Genomic DNA, 18,579 nt, shown 5'->3' on the forward strand with positions numbered 1-18,579 from the left:
CGTTGCAACAAACAAAATCTAGAATGCAACGCCTGCGCAGCCTGTACCCGAAGATGATCATCTGCAGATTGGGTAAATTGAATCACCAGCAAGCAGCAAAAGTCACAGGACTCAGGGTCGAAAATGTCACCGACCCAACAGGCAGCGTGACGGAGGCAAAAACCGCGAGGGTCGCCCTGAGACAAGGGGACCGAACAACCCTCAAACTCACATGAAGCGAGGGGGGGGGAGGGGGGGACGCTAGGGTCACATCCATTGGACCCAAGCGTCCCCTAGGGGATTCCCAGGGTCCTGAGCATTTACTATCAGAGGACTCGCGCTCAGGTAAACCCAGGCTGGGTTACCTTGAGGTTACCTTGAGGTGCTTCCGGGGCTTAGTGTCCCCGCGGACCGGTCGTCGACCAGGCCTCCTGGTTGCTGGACTGATCAACCAGGCTGTTAGACGCGGCTGCTCACAGCCTGACGTATAAGTCACAGCCTGGTGACCGTTAATGTGGGTTTAAGGTCCAGGTACTACCCACGTGCATAATTCTTTAACTTATAAAACCTGTGCTTATTGTATTTGAGTTATTAACTAAGCAGAATAAACACCAGAATAGGAGAGCACAGTGTTCAAGAGAGAACTGGATAAGCACCTCCAAAGGATACCTGATCAACCAGGCTGTGACTCATACGTCAGGCTGCGAGCAGCCGCGTCTAACAGCCTGGTTGATCAGGTATCCTTTGGAGATGCTTATCCAGTTCTCTCTTGAACACTGTGAGGGGTCGGCCAGTTATGCCCCTTATGTGTAGTGGAAGCGTGTTGAACAGTCTCGGGCCTCTGATGTTGATAGAGTTCTCTCTCAGAGTACCTGTTGCACCTCTGCTTTTCAACGGGGGTATTCTGCACATCCTGCCATGTCTTCTGGTCTCATGTGATGTTATTTCTGTGTGCAGGTTTGGAACCAGCCCCTCAATTATTTTCCACGTGTAAATTATTATGTATCTCTCCCGCCTGCGCTCAAGGGAGTACAGATTTAGGCTCTTTAGTCGGTCCCAGTAATTTAGATGTTTTACCGAGTGGATTCTAGCAGTAAAGGATCTCTGCACGCTCTCCAGGTCAGCAATTTCTCCAGCTTTGAAAGGGGCTGTCATTGTGCAGCAGTACTCCACTCTAGAGAGCACAAGCGTTTTGAAAAGTATCATCATTGGTATAGCATCTTTAGTGTGGGTACTGCTAACCAGTGCCCAAAACTACCAAACTTCCTACAGCTGAACCCCAGACACATGTACGCTCACAGAGACCGAGCAGGGGTCACCACCAAGTATCAGGATGAGGCCAATCACCAGTGGCAAGTAGGGCAGAATCCCCCTACCAAGGCAAAAAAGAAAAAGAAAAACAAAACCCCTAAGAGGACAGCAAACCCCAAGGAACAGAGCCAGCCGCTGTGATTGGTGACAAGCTCCACAGCACCCTGCACCCCTTACCAGTGCAAAACTGCCTCTTACCCTAAGGTAAACTAGGGAGACAAAACACCCAAGTACCCAAAGGGCGGCCAAAAAACCGAGCTGTTAAATGGACCCCACAGAGGGAGATCCCAAGGAACCTGTGGAAGGTTACTCCAAGCTCCAAGGGCAGTACTTACAAGGCACCTAGGGAAGGGAACCCTAGGCACATGCAGCCCGAGTACTGAAGAGTAACTCCTGGCTCTCGCACCCCTGGAGCCGCCACACACAAGGCAGAGCTCTGTAAAAGTCTGGAGCCAGAGCACACAACCGCTGCCTATAGCATCAGCTTCAAGAACTGGGGTGTGGATTGTCGGCGTGGTAGGTCTGGTGCTCACCCTTCCCCTCCCGAGGAGGGGGGAGCTGCGCAGACGGCGGCGCAGTAACGGGTGACATCATACTAGTTTCCTCGTTTTTGTTTGGGGGTTCTATCAACGTATTCGGCTTTTGGTAGCAATATTTTCACCAGAATAGGGGTTTGTTTTGGGATGCTTACCTTTCTGGGTGCCTAACCCGGTCGATGGCAAACACAGAATGCTTCGAACCACATGGGGCTTCTATAGGCCATTGCTCCCCTTGCTTCTCTGGGGGGGGCCAGGTTCTGGCCGTGGTCCAGGTAGGCCCTAGAACTCCATACACATGACTGATGCCAAAGTCTGACATTAGCATATCAGCCTGGTAAAGCTCCGGGGAGCCGACGGGGCTCCCCCAGAAAAGCGTGGAATGTAATGAAACGCCATTTTCTGGGTGAGTCCAGGAAATTACTGTACCTGTACTTGTAAAATTATTAGCAATGAATATGGGTTCCATGGTGGAAGAGGATGTGTAGGTCATATTTCCACTGAGACACTTCACAGACAAGACATACAAGAAAGATCTCTAGGACTACATGACACTTAAGGACATGTTAAAAAACAGCGTTGAATGTAATGAAATGCCATTTTCTGGGTGAGCTCTGGAGGCTATCTAGAGCTATTGGGCTAATATGCGATACATTAGACCAGGGCATTAATCAATGAAGTTCAGCCTACCAGGGACCACAAGCCAGAACCTGGCCCCCTCAGAGAGGCACAGAGAGCAATGGCCCCTGGAACCACCCCCCCTTCCTGTGGTTGGGAGCTTTTCTTATCTACCATCTGCCGGGGTTAGGCACCTAGAAAGGTAGGCACAACAAAACAGGCCCCGCATGATAAGAAAATTGCAACTGAAAACCAAACTGAGAGGCAGAACCCTCAATTCCCAAAGATAAGAGCAAACAAGCAAATGCCACACCTCGCCGCCGCACCGCTCGTCATTACAGCCCTCCCCTCCCCAGGAGGGGGACGGGGGAGCCCCGGACCCCCTACGCCGGCTACCCAGCAACTCCAGTTTGGAGGCTAAGCATCAAAACAATGCAAAAAACATCGACTGGAGAGAGGGAGGGTGTTAGGGAGCCTCTGGTGCTCACCTAGAAAATGGCATTTCATTACATTCAATGCTAGTTTTCTGTGGGGAGCCCCTCCGGCTTCCTGGAACTACATAACCAAAGATAGGGAAAAGAGGGACTTACCCAGGTGGCGGCTCCCACACACACTCAACTCGAACACAAGACAACTGGCTGCAACCTACGACCCAGAGCCACACAGAAATGCCCAGGTCCAGGAATGTTGACCAAACAACGGGCGGCCAGGACCCTGTTCGACCTCCAAAATCCCTGTGCCTGAACTTCAGCCAAAGACATCTTGCCAAAGACAGCAGCTAAAGCAGCAAACTTCCAAACGTCATGGGCACAAGGATAGACCGCCGGCTGGCTAGACTTAACCCTGCGGATGACCTGGGAGACCCGAGCCCTGGAACAGGAAAAAAGGGAAACCGGATCAATTCAAAGCGCATCCCCGGCCACCGAAGCCGAGGCGCATAGTTAATGGCAGGGAGCCGCAACCAGACATAACACATGATACACTCCCAACCTGACCAACCTAGCATCAAAGACCCAAGGATCTCTCCGGAAAGCGGCAATCTTATTCTTTGCCAGAAAGGAAGGAGACGGCTACAAACAAACATACAAACATACAAACAAACAAACCACCAGGACCGAAAGAGTTGAAACCCCTGCGCCCGAGGAGAGCATGAAGCTCCCCCAACCCGACCCAAAGAGGCCAATGCCTACAAGAAAAAAAAAAAAAAAGAGCTTTAGAAGAACAATCCTGAACAAAAGGGGCCACCACAAACCGAGGAGAGAGAAAAGAGCACCCGGTCAAATGATCAGGATCGCTTAGGCGACGCATGAAAAGGCCGGAGGTGAAACAACGCACGAGATACCTAACGAAACGGAGGAGTAGTAACATCCCCCCCAACATCCAAAATTCACAGGACTCTGGGTCGAAGGTGTCACCGACCTAACAGGCAGCAAGACGGAGGCAAAAACAGTGAGAGGCACCCTGAGACAAGGGGAAAGAGCAACCCTCAAACTCGCACAAGGCAAGAGGGGACCCAGGGGTCACATCCATCGGACCCCTTGCGCCCCCGCGGGGTTTTCCAGGGCCCTTAGACTGGTAACGCTAAGGGTAAGCCCAAGCAGGATACTGCGAACCGGCGCCCAAGTCTATCAATCAAGCTGATAAAAGCTGACACCGGAACATTTCCACTCACAGGGGCCAAGCAGGAGGTACCACCCAGAAACACAGATATATAAATAACCCTAAGTTATAGATAAGGGGCAACGAACAAAAGGCAGACCCCTCCACCCACCCAAAGAGTGCTGGGAAGACGGGACACCACGAGCATAGCTCTCATCCTGTAACTACACTTAGGTAATTACACTTAGGTAATTACCCACCAGCCAGGACAACAAAAAAATGAAAAACACCGCAAGAGAACAATGTACCTAAGCAGAACAGAGCCAGTCACTATAATAGGGGAAAACTAGCTGTGCAGTAACCCGCGCCCCTACCAGTGCAACCGACCCTATGCCCTAAGGTTTACAAGGGAGGAGGAAACCCCTCAGCACACTCAGGGCAGTCAATTACTGAGCAGCAAAAGACCAACAAAGGTAGACCCCAATCTGACTAGTGGAAGATAAACCCAAAGCCCCAAGGGCAGTACTTACAGGGCACTTAGAGAAGGGAACCCTAAACACATGCAGCCTGAGTACTTGTGAAGATTACTTCCAGCTCATTCCCCACCCTGAAGACAGTACTAGGACACAAGGTACTGTACAGCACTGAGAACAAAAAACAGGAGCTAGAGTCACACAACCAAGCCTCAAACATATCAGCCAAGAACTGGGGTGTGGGTAGCCGGCATGAGGAGTTTGGGGCTCCACCTTCTCCCTCCCCAAGAGGAGGGGGAAGGTCGCTGTGCAGATTGCGACACGGCCCGTGGTGACATCATGCTCGTTTGCTTGTTTTCCTTTGAGGGAGTTCTGTCGACTCGCTAGACTTTTAGTAGTACAGTAGTTTTAACCAGAATAGCGGTTTATTTTGGGATGCTTACCTTTCTGGGTGCCTGACCCGGTCGATGGCAAACATATAATTCTCCAAATCACATGTGCATTTCTATAGCCCCATAGCTCCTCGTATCTCTCTGAAGGAGCCAGGTTCTGGCTCATGGTCACTGGTACGCCTAAGAACTCCATTCACACTGACTGATACCAAAGTCTAATATATCCATATCAGCCTGGATAAGTTCTGGGGAGCCAAAGTGGCTTCCCCCAGAAAGGGACAAAATCTAGGAGCCAGGGCCCAAGCAGATTGCAAAGAGTGAGCGAGCAGCACTCGAGCAGTCACGCGAAGGGAGAAGCAAAGAACAGAGACACCGTTTCCTTCAGTATCGGTACAAACAACTTCAACAAGGCAGCCGATACCCAAGCTGCCAAGGCAAGCGCACCGGTCGCAGGCCCGGAAACCAGCACCACCACATCCTCCTCTTGCCAATCTGAAGACAGCTCAAGCAGGGAAAAGAAGAGCAAGATTGAAGCCAAATGCTCACGGGTGCACAAGTCCTCAGCCACCAAGGACGCTGAAAGGGTGGGAACCTGCATGTGAAGCTGCAGCTGGCCGATATCTCGAGGAAGAACAGGTGAACAAACACGCATTGACGTACTCAAACTCGTCCCACAGGTAAACCTGAATGACTGTAGTAGTTTCCCACCACTCAAGCGTGCGGGTCCAACAGAATGCACCTTCCCCCCCCCCCCCCCCCCAACAAAATGAGAGGGCAGTCTGCCAACCAGGAAGACTCCGGCACCTTGTAACGCACCCAGTAAGGAAGCAATAGCCTCCTGAATCACCTTAGGTGAGATGTGGGACGCTGAAAACCTCTGGAGGGAGGGAACCGAGGAACACAAAGGAACCCGAAACTGAACCTGGGGAGGAGTCGAACTCATATCAAACTCATACAGGGAGGGGGAATAAGAAAACCTCTCCTCCTGCAACAACAAGCCCCGTGCCGAGAGTACCAACACCCAAGCGGGATTAAATGGGGCCCAAGCCCCCCCACCCCCCCCAAAGCCAACTCATCCCCAGCCCTGGTTCCTCTACGTCAGGACCTGGGGCAGAGCTGGCCTCCAAACCCTCTGCCTCTGGAGGAAAAGCAGAGACCACCGGAAAAGCAGGGAAGAAGGGGAGTCCGCTGGTCCAACCTGAAAGCCCCGGCAGAAGAAACCGGGTCGAATGCCTCCGCTGCCGAACTGGAAAGGGCAGCACCCAAAACTGCCCGAGTCTCACCACCATCTAAACCCTGCCCCAACTCCGAAACCCTCAGACATTTGAAAGCCTGCAACAGAAAAGGGGGGAAAGCAGGATGAACAAAAGATAAAGGATAAGGGGGCACGGACAAAACCAAAGTCGAGGCGACTAACACCCCAAGTTCGGGTCCCTATAACCAAAGAGGGGCAGCCTCTGGACATCCAGAAAGGCAACCAATCCAGCGTGTCGCAACAACCTAAATTTCACATGCAATGCTGAATTTGCCTGTAGTCGAAAATTAGTAGCACTGGACTGGGTGAACTGGAGTACAAGCAAGGAACACCACTCGCAGGACTCCGGGTCAAAGGTGACACTGACCCAACTCGCACAAAGCAAGATGGGATTCAGAGGACACATCCATTGGACCACTGAGCCCCAATGGGCTTTTCCAGGCCCCTTAGGCTGACTGCTAAGGGAAGCCCAGGCAAGGTACTGCTAACTGGTTATCCCAGAACTACCAAACAAACAAACAAAAGCTGAACCCCCTGCGACGTGTACAATCACTGGGGCCTAGCAGAGGGCCACCAAAATAACACAAGTGGTCCTGTAGCCACACCAGGCAGACCCCCCCACCAGGCAACCAAAAGAAAAGAAACGGAAAAACCCTGCAAAAGTACATCATCTCCAGGAGGAACAGAACCGACCTCTATGTGTATTACAAGACAGCTGCACAGTACTTGCACCCCTGCCAGCAACTATACTACCTCCTACCAAAGGACAAACAGTGGCAAGAAAGCCCCAGCTGACCCCAAGGGGCTTTCACTGAGCAGCAAAAGAACCCTGTGGAGGTAGTTCCTCCAAACAGTTTGTAGAAGGCAACCCCAAACTGCAAGGGCAGTACATGTAATTACAGGGCACCTTGTTTGCTTGTTTTCGGTTTGGGGTGTTCTGCTTGCTAGTTCGGCTTTCGGTCGCAATTTTTAAACCAGCTGTAGTTTGTCTTGGGACGCTTACCTTTCTGGGCGCCTAACCTGGTAGATGGTAGAGATAGAATGCTTCCAACCATATGAGGGGTTTCTATTGGCCATTGCTCCTCGTGCCTCTCCGAGGGGGCCAGGTTCTGGCTCGTGGTCCCCGGTAGGTAAGAACTCCAATTGAATTGTTTGATGCCACGGTCTAATACATACATATCAGCCCAGTAAGCTCCAGGGAGCCGGGGGGGTTGCTCTCACAGAAAAAGAGGCGGCGATATGATACTACATACAAAATAATAGCTGGACTCTACAAAAGTGATACGGAAGAATTCCAAGACCTGGAACTTCAATAACAATATGTCATAGATTTAAACTAAGCAAAGCTACCGAAGAAATAAAAAAAAATTACTTTCACAGAGTGGTAGATGGTTGGAACAAGTTAAGTGAAAAGGTGGCGGCGGCCAAAACCATCAGGAGTTTCAAAGCATTATATGACAGTGCTGGGAAAATGGGACACCACAAGCATCCTTTAACTACATGTACGGAATTATTTACCTTAAAAAAAGAAATGGCACTTGCTACGGCCGGGTGGATCAGGTTGGTTTAATTATTCAATCAGTGACAGGACTGACTCACTGTTGGGGGTGGGAACTTGGAGTTCCACCTGTTGGCAGCTATTCCTACATGGAGGTACTGTTCAAGCTGCTTTCAAGTGAATCATTTGCAGAGTAGTTTGGCTGTTTTGGTGCTTCATTTTATGTATACCTTTTAATTGCCAGCATTGCTTCTCTTTATAGATGTTTTCTCAGTGAGGGTGATTGTAACAATCGCCTGCTCCCTGTGCCTTTACGAGGTCGACCAGGTTCTGGCCCTGGTTCTCGGCTACACAGGACTCCTGCGACTGATGTGACAGTTTCAGGCAGCCACCAAGAGGCTCCCTCCAGAAAGAAAGGTTTTCGAGGCTCAAATAGGTCAAAACAATGTAACAGATGGAACAATAAATATATTTAACAATGTATGAAATTAAACACCAGCAACTCACCTGGTCAAGACTGTTAAAAAGTTCATCCAATGCTAAAGAGACAGGTAGCAGCCCTTGGTCTCTTAGGTTAGATAATAAATCTCTCAGGTCATTTAGGTCACGAATTTCAGTCCCTGTGGACCGATCACCACCTAAGCTGAGTCGACTGCAACAAAGCAAATCAGGAAATCACAATTACTGCACAATATTTCAAAGTTAGCTAATGCATATCTAACAACAAATAATAAAAGAAAACAAAGCTAAGTGTCACACCAAGAAATGCATTCCATGTCTGAGTGCTCCACTATCACATTAGTGTGTGTGTTTAGTGTGGTCCTACACCTACACCTTCCTACCACACTATAGTCATCTTTCCACAACACATCTCTTCTACCTCACTCATACAAATACATTATCAATGTCTCACTTTCATGGTGTGAGGCAGCAACCTAAAGAGAAAAAGGTGAATAATACAGTGAGAGAAGGTTATAGATATTTAAAGTATATTACTCAGTATTGAATCATTCACAAACAAGCACATCCATACTCTAGCACAGTTAGAGGGAGCCGGTCGGCCGATCGGACAGCACGCTGGACTTGTGATCCTGTGGTCCTGGGTTCGATCCCGGGCGCCGGCGAGAAACAATGGGCAGAGTTTCTTTCATCCTATGCCCCTGTTACCTAGCAGTAAAAAACCAGCGTTGAATGTAATGAAACGCCATTTTCTGGGTGAGCCCCGGAGGCTCCCTGGAGCTTATCGGGCTAATGTGTGTTATGTTAGACCGGGACATTAGCTATGGAGTTCAGACCTACCAGGGACCAGCGCCAGAACCTGGCCCCTTCAGAGAGGTTTCAGGGAGCAATGGCCCTGGAAAACCCCATATGGTTGGGGGTTTTCCTTATCTGCCATCGACCGGGGTTAGGCACCCAGAAAGGTAGGCGTAACAAAACAAACCCCACATGGTAAAAAACTACAACAAAAACCGAACAGAGAGGTAGAAAACTCCCTACAATCCCAAGGAAAACAATCAAACAATCAATTTACTGCCGCGCCGGTCGTCCGCGCAGCCCTCCCCTCCCCGGGAGGGGGAGGGGGGGGGCCCCGGACCTCACCGCGCCGGCTGCCGTCAGTTCGGAAACTAGGCTTCAACCAACGCGAAAAATCCCGCCGACCGGATGGGAGGGAGGGTAACCAGGGAGCCTCCGGGGCTCACCCAGAAAATGGCGTTTCATTACATTCAACGCTGGTTTTCTGGGGGGAGCCCCTACGGCTCCCTGGAGCTACATACCCAAAGAGAAGGAAAAATGGGACTTACCCGGGAGGCGGTGGCCACAAACTCCTCAACTCGAAGTCGAGACAACTGGCTGCAACCTGCGACCCAAAGCAACACAAGAACGACGAGGAGCAGGGACATTCACCAAATAACGGGCGGCCAGGACCCTGTTCGACTTCCAAAATCCACGCGCCCGAATATGAGCCCAAGACATATTACCAAACACAGCAGCCAAAGCCGCAAACTTCCTAACGTCATGGGCGCGAGGATAGACCGCAGGCTGGCTAGATTTAATAACCCTGCGGACAACCTGGGAGACCCGAGCCCTGGAACAGGGAACGAGGGAAACCGGATCAACCCAAAGCGCATCCCCAGCCACTCCGGCCGAAGCGCGCAGGTAACGGCGAAGTGCAGCAACAGGACACAACACATGATGCACCCCCGGCCGAACCAACCAAGCATCAATGACCCACGGACCCCTCCGGAAAGCAGCCGTCTCGTTCTTTGCCAGAAAGGACGGAGAAGGCTGCAAACGGACAAACCTACCCCCAGGACCAAAAGAGCAGTAACCCCTGCGCCGGAGGAGAGCATGAAGCTCCCCGACCCGGCCCCCAGAGGCCAATGCCAACAAAAACAAAGCCTTGGAAAAACAATCAGGAACCGAAGGGGCCACCACAAACCGAGGAGAGGAAAGATAGGAGAGCACCCTGTCCAAGGACCAGGACGGCTCAGGCGGCGCATGAGCAGGCCGGAGGTGAAACATAGCACGGGAAAGCTTACGAAACGGGGCGGATGTGACGTCCACCCCGAAAGCGAGCTGGAGCGGCTCCGCCAGCGCCGCACGATACGAGGCGACAGTATTAGGCATCAAATGACGGTCCTGAAAAAGCCAAGTAAGGAAGGACAAAACAACCCGATCCGAGAGAAAAGACAACCTACGAAGAGCCAGAAAATGGCGAAAGGAACGCCAGGAAACTTCATACTGTCGCCTAGACGAAGCTCTCAGGTGGGACACCATCAAAGAAGCCACCTGATCACCATAGAAATGGTGATACACCCGCGTCAAAAAGACCAGACGCGAAGAGCAGAGGAGAAGGTCGAACCAGCCCCGTACCGGATCGGGCCGACCTGCTGAAAGAGGCGGAGCCGCGGGAAACGTCCCGGGTTCGGGCACCGAGCCAGAAGCACCGGAAACCAAGGCTGGGCCGGCCACCAAGGGGCCACGAGGACTACTCTCCCCGGGAATGTCTCTAACCGAACCAGAACCCGAAGCAACAGCTGGACCGGAGGAAAAAGGTACAGGTAACCCCACCTCGACCAGTCCTGCCGAAAAGCATCCACCGCGAACGCCTCGCAGTCGGGGAAGGGCGTCACATATAGAGGGAGACGCCGGGACCACGCCGACGCGAAGAGGTCCACATCTGGGAGACCGTACGTCTGGCAGATCCAACGAAACGAGTCGTCGTCGACCGTCCATTCCGTGGACAGGGGAAGGAAGCGAGACAGACCGTCCGCCAGAACGTTGGACACTCCCCGGACGTGAACCGCACGGAGAGCCAAACCCCGAGAATCCAGCAGACGAACCACTCGAAGGGACCAACCCCAAAGAGCCAAGGACAGAAGGGAACCCCCGCGGTTCAGGCAATGAACCACCGGAGAACAGTCCGAATGGAGGCGAATGGTCGATCCCCGAGCGACCCGAACCCTCCGAAGCGCGAACCAGACAGCCGCGAACTCCCGAACCGTGCTGTGAGCCCGATGGAAGGACGGACCCCACCGTCCCTGGCCTGCCTGGTGAGCACTGGTCACAAAGCCCCAGCCGAGAGACGACGCGTCCGTGAACACATCGAGCGAGGGCTCGGGAAGGCGCCAAGGCACCGAACCCCGAAAAATCCGAAGAGGAAGACGGTGACGCAGCAACCGACATAAGACCCCCGGAGGGCGAACCCAACGATCGCGAGAGAGGCGGAAAGGACGTCCCCGAAGGAACCAAAACAGACGCCGAAGCCAAACCCGACCCGGCGGGTAGACTAGCATGGCGAAGTTCAGACTCCCGCACAACCGCTCGAGCAACCGCCGAGTGACCCGGGACCCTCTCAGAAACAGCAAACGGCGGTCCCGCAGCCGCCGCAACGCCACCGGAGGTAGAGACAAGGAAGCGGTCCGAGAATCCCAAACAAGACCCAGCCAGGTCCGAACCTGGGATGGAACCAGATGGGACTTCCTCCAGTTCACCAGGAACCCGAACCTGGCGAGCTGGGAAAGAACCAAATCCCTGGCGAGCAGACAAGCTGACCGACTGGGAGCCCACACCAGCCAGTCGTCGAGGTAGGCCAAAACCCGAATCCCTAGAAGACGCAGACGGGTCACCACAACTCGGGTCAGACGCGTGAAAACGCGAGGTGCCAGATTCAGGCCAAAAGGTAGGCATCGAAAACGGTAAGCGTGACGCCCTACCACGAAGCCTAACCAGTCCCTGAACCCTGGATGAATAGGAACGTGCCAATACGCGTCCTTTAGGTCCAGGGACACCATCCAGGCACCCGGCTCCAACAGAAGCCGGACCTGAGACAGTAGTCATCCGAAAGGAGGGGCAAGGAATCCAGGGGTTCAGACGGGACAAGTCCAGAATGAACCTCAGATCCGCACAGTCCCGTTTCGGCACTGGAAACAGGCGGGAAACCCACCTGAGGGACGTAGTCGGTTCGACCACGCCCAAGCGCACCCACTCCAAGATGACTTGACGAAGCGCAGGAGAAGAGACCTGCCCTGTTAGCCCCGAACCCCCCAAAGGAGGACGAGTCGCCCAACGCCACCGCAGGCCGGATGACACGACCGAAAAGGCCCACAAATCGTGGGACCAAGCGTGGGCAAACAGAGCGAGCCTCCCCCCCATCGCCCCGTCAACGGGGCAAACCGCGAAACTGCCGACGCCCCGCACGAGAACCCAACCGTCGAACAGGGCGAACACTGCGCCGCCCAGACGACGCTGGCCCCAAAGGGAACAACGGCTCAGAAACCGGCACCAAAGGCCCACCTCGACCAGCGGAAACCGAAACCCTGGCACGACCCCTCCGAAACTGCCGAGAACGACCGCTCCGGAGAATCAACAAGTCCGCCATAGGACGACAACTAGCCGAAGCCGCATGCAGAAACTGGGACACCGCAGACTCTGCAAACAGCAACGGACAAAAAGGAGACGAAAACCTAAGAGCCAGGGCCCAAGCGGAATCCAAAGAGAGGGCGAGCACAGCCTGACGGCACGCGAGGCGAGAAGCAAAAAACAGAGACACCGCTTCCTTCAGGATGGGCGCAAAGAGCTTCAACAGTGCAGCCGACGCCCTAGCCGCCGAAGAAAGCGCCCCGGACGAAGGCCCTTCAGCCAACGCTCCCACATCCTCCTCGAGCCAAGCAGAAGAGAGCTCGAGAAGGGAAAAGAAACGCAAGACCGAAGCCAAATGCCCACGGGAGCGCAACTCCTCCGCAACCAATGAAGCCGAAAGCTGAGGAACCTGCACGTGAAGCTGGAAAAGGCCAACATCCCGAGAAAGCACAGGAGCGAATAAGCACGCATTAAGGTGCTCAAACTCGCCCCCCAGGTAAACCTGCATAAAAGTAGCAGTCTCGCGCCAATCAAGCGTGCGGGTCCGACAGAACCCATGCCACGCCCCCAACGAAAAGAAAGGGCAGTCTGCTAGCCAGGAAGACCCCGGAACCTCCAAACGTACCCAAAAACGGGAAGAAGAACCGAACTCAAACGAGGACGGATCCATTGGGGAGGCATAACCCGGGTCTCGCAAGAGGTATGCAGCAAGAGCTTCCCGAGCCACCTTCGCGGAGAGACGGGAAGTAGCAAACCCCTGTAAAGACGGAGCCGAGGTACCCAAAGGCGCCCGGAACCGAACACGGGGAGGAGCCGAACCCAAATCATACTCATACAGTGAGGGAGGATAAGAAAACCCCTCCCCCTGCAACAATAAACCCCGTGGGGAAGGCAGAAGCACCCAAGCGGGGTCACAGGGGGCCCAAGGCCCCCAGGCCGACTCCTCCCAGCCCCAGGGTCCCTTACGTCGGGACCCGGGGCAGAGCCGTCCTCCAAACCCTCTACCCCTGAAGAAAAGGTAGAGTCCAAGGGAAAGGCAGACAAGGGGGCCTGCTGGTGGGACCCAGAAGCCTCGGCAGGAGGAACCGGCTTAAATGCCTCCGTCCCCGACCCGGATGGGGCAGCCCCCGAAGCAGCCCGAGTCTCTCCACCAACTAAATCCTGTGCCAAGGCCGAAAGCTGCATACGTTTCGGAGCCGGACACAGGGGGGGTGGTGCAGGAAGAACCACAGGGGAAGGACCAGAGGGCGTAGGAGTCAAAGCCATAGCAATCAACGCCCCCAGGTCAGGGTCCCTAAAACCAAAACGGGGCAGCCTCGGGGCATCCAGGCGGGAAACCGACCTAGCGCGTTGCAATAACCTAAATCTAACATGCAACGCTGATGCTGCCTGTACTCTAATAGGAACATCCTCAGAGTAAAACCTGAGCACAAGCAGAGAACAGGACTCGCAAGACTCCGGGTCAAAGGTGTCATTGACCCAACAGGCAGCATGACGGAGGCAAAACAGGTGACTGTCACCCTGAGACAAGGGCACACTGCAACCTTCAAACCCGCACAAGGCAGGCTGGAACTCGGGAGACGCCTCCATGGGTCCCCGAGCCCCGACAGGGGTTTCCAGGGCCCGTAGGGTAGCAACTACGGGAAGCCCGGGCAAGGTGTTGCTAACCGGTTAAGAAACCCAAACAAAACACGGGTAAATGATAATACTGAAAACCCCTGGGACGTGTACAAGCACGGGGGCCTAGCAGAGGACCACCAAAACAATACCAGGGGAACTATGGGCCCACGAGGCAGCACCTCCACCAGGCAAACAAAAACAAAACAAAAGAAAAACCCCGCAAAAGTACACCGTCCCCAGAGCAACAGGAACCGGTCGCCGCTTAGGTGGCAGGCCGCGCAACACCTTGACGCCCTAACCAGCACAAAACCACTCCCTACCCAAGGCCAAACAAGGGCCCCAAGCCCCAGCTGGCCCCAAGGGCGAGGCAAATGCCGAGCAGCAAAAACCTCTACGGGAGCGGTTCCCGAACGCCCCAGAGAAGATAACCCTGACACGCAAGGGCAGTACTCACAGGGCGCCTAGGGAAGGAAGCCCTAGACGCATGCAGCCCCGGCACTGATGAAGTACTCCTGGCCACCGCACACCACAACAACAGCAGAGAACGCCACACGAGGCAAACACCGCCAAGGAATTTGAGGCCAGAGAAGCGTCTATCCCGGTTGACACTAGCTTGCGAACTGACGGCAGCCGGCGCGGTGAGGTCCGGGGCCCCCCCCCTCCCCCTCCCGGGGAGGGGAGGGCTGCGCGGACGACCGGCGCGGCAGTAAATTGATTGTTTGATTGTTTTCCTTGGGATTGTAGGGAGTTTTCTACCTCTCTGTTCGGTTTTTGTTGTAGTTTTTTACCATGTGGGGTTTGTTTTGTTACGCCTACCTTTCTGGGTGCCTAACCCCGGTCGATGGCAGATAAGGAAAACCCCCAACCATATGGGGTTTTCCAGGGCCATTGCTCCCTGAAACCTCTCTGAAGGGGCCAGGTTCTGGCGCTGGTCCCTGGTAGGTCTGAACTCCATAGCTAATGTCCCGGTCTAACATAACACACATTAGCCCGATAAGCTCCAGGGAGCCGTAGGGGCTCCCCCCAGAAAAGGTACCTGGGTGTTAGTCAGCTGTCACGGGCTGCTTCCTGGGGGTGGAGGCCTGGCCGAGAACCGGGCCGCGGGGACACTAAAGCCCTCGAAATTATCCCAAGATACCAGTTCATCAAAAGAGCACCATTCTTATGACAGCTGTACAGTGGTCATCATTGTCAGTCACAATACACAAATATATTCACTCCATCTTTGCAAACACCTTTCACCTAGCCTTATCTCTTAACCACATCCAATACACTCACTTCTGCTGCTGACAGACAATTACCATGGCCCCTGACCTCTTTCCTGGTCTAACTCTTCCTTTGACTCTAAAATTCTCTTGAATACACATTTCACCAGTGAACCACCATTCATTGGTTGAGCACCCAATAAATTATCTCAGAATGTTCTCAATCTTGGGGATTTACTCACCTCTGCACTTGACATCTCTTCGCATCGTCATCTTTTATTCTTAACACCACGCTTCTCAGACTATTCTTAATGTTCTAATTTTTTTATGTAATTTTTATGTCATCATTGTCATTCAGCCTGCAAGCTGCATCAATGCCTATCTTTTTGTTTTCTAAGAATTTCATTACACCAAAACTTTCCTTCCCTAACTCACTTTAGCCCATTGAACCAGGTGTCACAACTAGGGATGTCTGACCAGTAGTGTACATTACAACCAGGGTTGTGTTAACGTACCATGCAACATTTGAAAATCCCACAGGTACACAGTGCTCACATCTGCTTCTGCAGAGGTCCAGTAAACAATGCCATCTTGGAATAATTAGTGAGCATGTTACATTGGCTACAGGCCAGTTGTTTCAAGATAGCAACCATGGGTGGCATATGTGGTTAAAGCCTCCAGCCCATTTATGCACTTTGTTGATATTTTCACTTACACATGATGAAATTAAAAAAAACTGGATGAAAGCACACTTGTAAATGCCACCTTTTACATGATTCTGAGAGTGATGAAGATTATGTATTTTGCTCAGAAGACAGCCATACAGACAGCACTTTACTTCATCATCATCTCACCCTACAAAATGTGATGCTGCTACACTACCTTTGTGTACCACCTGCTGGAGCTCATGCCAAGGCTCAATAGGGGTGCATTGTCTACAAGAACAGAGAGGAGAGAGAGAAAGAAGCAATGGAAGATAGTTATAACTTGGCCCAGAGTGAGTGTTTATGTTGTAATCTGTCATCAATATATTTGGCAACCAAATTTTGATGACAGACAATACACCGAATTACTGAAATATGTTGCAATACCCTACTGATAGCCAACCATGATGGCTGTACAATCTATAGCATATGTAATTGCATTTATAACAAGATTTTTTTGTACAAGCCTTTGGTGTAGTGTCCAAAGTTTGGAAAATAATTCTTCCACTTCCACAAGCATTCCGTGTCTGCCGTCGACCGGGTCAGGCACCCAGATGGTTGGTTCATTATTAACTTTAAGGCCTAGACCAGTGACTGAGTTTGACCAACAATGAATCCACACCTAATGAGACCCAGAAAGAAAACTGAAAAGGCCAGGAGATTTGTCATAGGACTGATTGAAAAACAATACTCGAGCTATATTAACAGGTTCAAAGAGGTGAATCTATAAATATGAGAGGAATGATGATACAGTACAATGGAGAGATGGTCACAACATAAAAGATACAAACATGAAATTAATAAGGATGTAGGTGAAAGCGTGAAACAATGTTTTTCTGTACAAATAGTTAATAGATGTAAAGATGATCAAGACCAATTCAATCCACCATCACAGAATACCACACATGACAGTCATGAGAAATTGTAAACTGTATTTAACAAGATACTAAACAGGAACTAAAGACATAAGAGCTAGTCTTTCCAATCCATAAGCACACAGGTAATAACACACTTTGAATAATCTAACTTTTTTTTAATTTTAGTTACAAAAGTACACAAATTAACCACAATTGAAATGCTTACTTGTGAATGTGTTTTGTGTGTCCTGCATCTGTCATATCAGTGAAGGAGACTCTCTTCTCACTATTCTTAGACGCTGGCAGCTGACGACGGTGAATAACGACACTTTCGTTTTCCGCACTCCCTTTCTCCTGTTTAGTAACTTTACTGTCAGAGTCTTTGGTCTCAACACATCTACTGATTTGCTTGTGTAAGCACGTGTCTCTACCATCTTCTCGTAGCTGGTTTTCCTTACATCTTATATTATTTTCTACACTCTTTTTATCTTTGGAAATATTGTAGACATCTTTGTCAAAATTATCACAGGTTTTCTTTGGTATTTTCTCACCATGGAATACACCAGTTCTAGAGTCAAATGGAATGGTACCAAGATTTTCCCCAGATACTCTTTGGTCACATGAAGCAGCACACACAAATAGCTGGTCCTTTACAGCAGCCTTAGTTGTGGTCTGGACGTCCGATTCAACAGGTGTAGTCCCGCCTGACGACACTTGCGATGAGCTTCTTGATGACGACCGGCTGCCTCTCTTTTTTCTGGATACCTTTTTGAGAAAAGTAGACTTTAATTGAGTAAACATCTTTACGTGGTGAGCAGAGAAGCATTCAACTACAACTGTCACCCATTATCTGTATGAATCATCAGATAAGATTAAATAGTCTCAAGAAAATGGTTATCTCATAAAAATCTGGCTGATGCGTGGGAAGTTGGGGAAGAAATACGAGACAGACACTTGAGACTGGCTGGGAGACATGAGACAGGCTGAGAGATCTGAGACAAGGCCGAGAGAAGCGAGATAGGTCGAGAGACGAGAAACAAGCCGACATGAGAATCGGGATGGGCCAAGAGACAGACAAAGAGAACAGAGATGGGGCAGAATGCCAAGATGGACCAAGAGGCAAGACAAGCTGGGAGGAGAGAGAGAGGGGCTGAGAGGCAAGATATGGCCCAAGAGATGAGACGGGCCGAGAGACAAGACAAAGAACAAGAGATGAGCTGATAGACACGAGACGGACGGAGACATGAGAGATGTGCCGAGAGATGAGAAACAGCCCAAGAGATTAAAAGCTGTGACAGACCAAGAGATGAGCAAGGACTGATCAACAAGAGTGACAATGGAGATAAGAGACAGGCCCGAGTGACAAGAGACAGGCCCGAGTGACAAGAGACAGGCCCGAGTGACAAGAGACAGGCCCGAGTGACAAGAGACAGGCCGAGTGACAAGAGACAGGCCGAGTGACAAGAGACAGGCCGAGTGACAAGAGACAGGCCCGAGTGACAAGAGACAGGCCCGAGTGACAAGAGACAGGCCCGAGTGACAAGAGACAGGCCGAGTGACAAGAGACAGGCCGAGTGACAAGAGACAGGCCGAGTGACAAGAGACAGGCCGAGTGACAAGAGACAGGCCGAGTGACAAGAGACAGGCCGAGTGACAAGAAACAGGCCGA

The 18,579-nt window shown here is 51.8% G+C and overlaps 1 protein-coding gene across 3 annotated transcripts in view; it reads right to left on the reverse strand.

Moving 5' to 3' along the window:
* Window positions 1-18,579, reverse strand: part of prd1 (pruning defect 1) — a 133,589-nt gene that overhangs the window by 73,189 nt on the left and 41,821 nt on the right. For all 3 annotated transcript variants that reach the window (XM_045760038.2, XM_045760030.2, XM_069317016.1), the window contains 2 exons: window positions 17,137-17,675; window positions 8,169-8,313 (listed from right to left, as the gene is read on the reverse strand). In XM_045760038.2, the coding sequence (XP_045615994.2) occupies window positions 8,169-8,313; window positions 17,137-17,675 (684 nt within the window). The remainder of the gene's footprint in view (window positions 1-8,168; window positions 8,314-17,136; window positions 17,676-18,579) is intronic.

Source organism: Procambarus clarkii, chromosome 86 (assembly GCF_040958095.1).
Source record: "Procambarus clarkii isolate CNS0578487 chromosome 86, FALCON_Pclarkii_2.0, whole genome shotgun sequence".
In the NCBI taxonomy this organism is placed as follows: domain Eukaryota; kingdom Metazoa; phylum Arthropoda; class Malacostraca; order Decapoda; family Cambaridae; genus Procambarus; species Procambarus clarkii.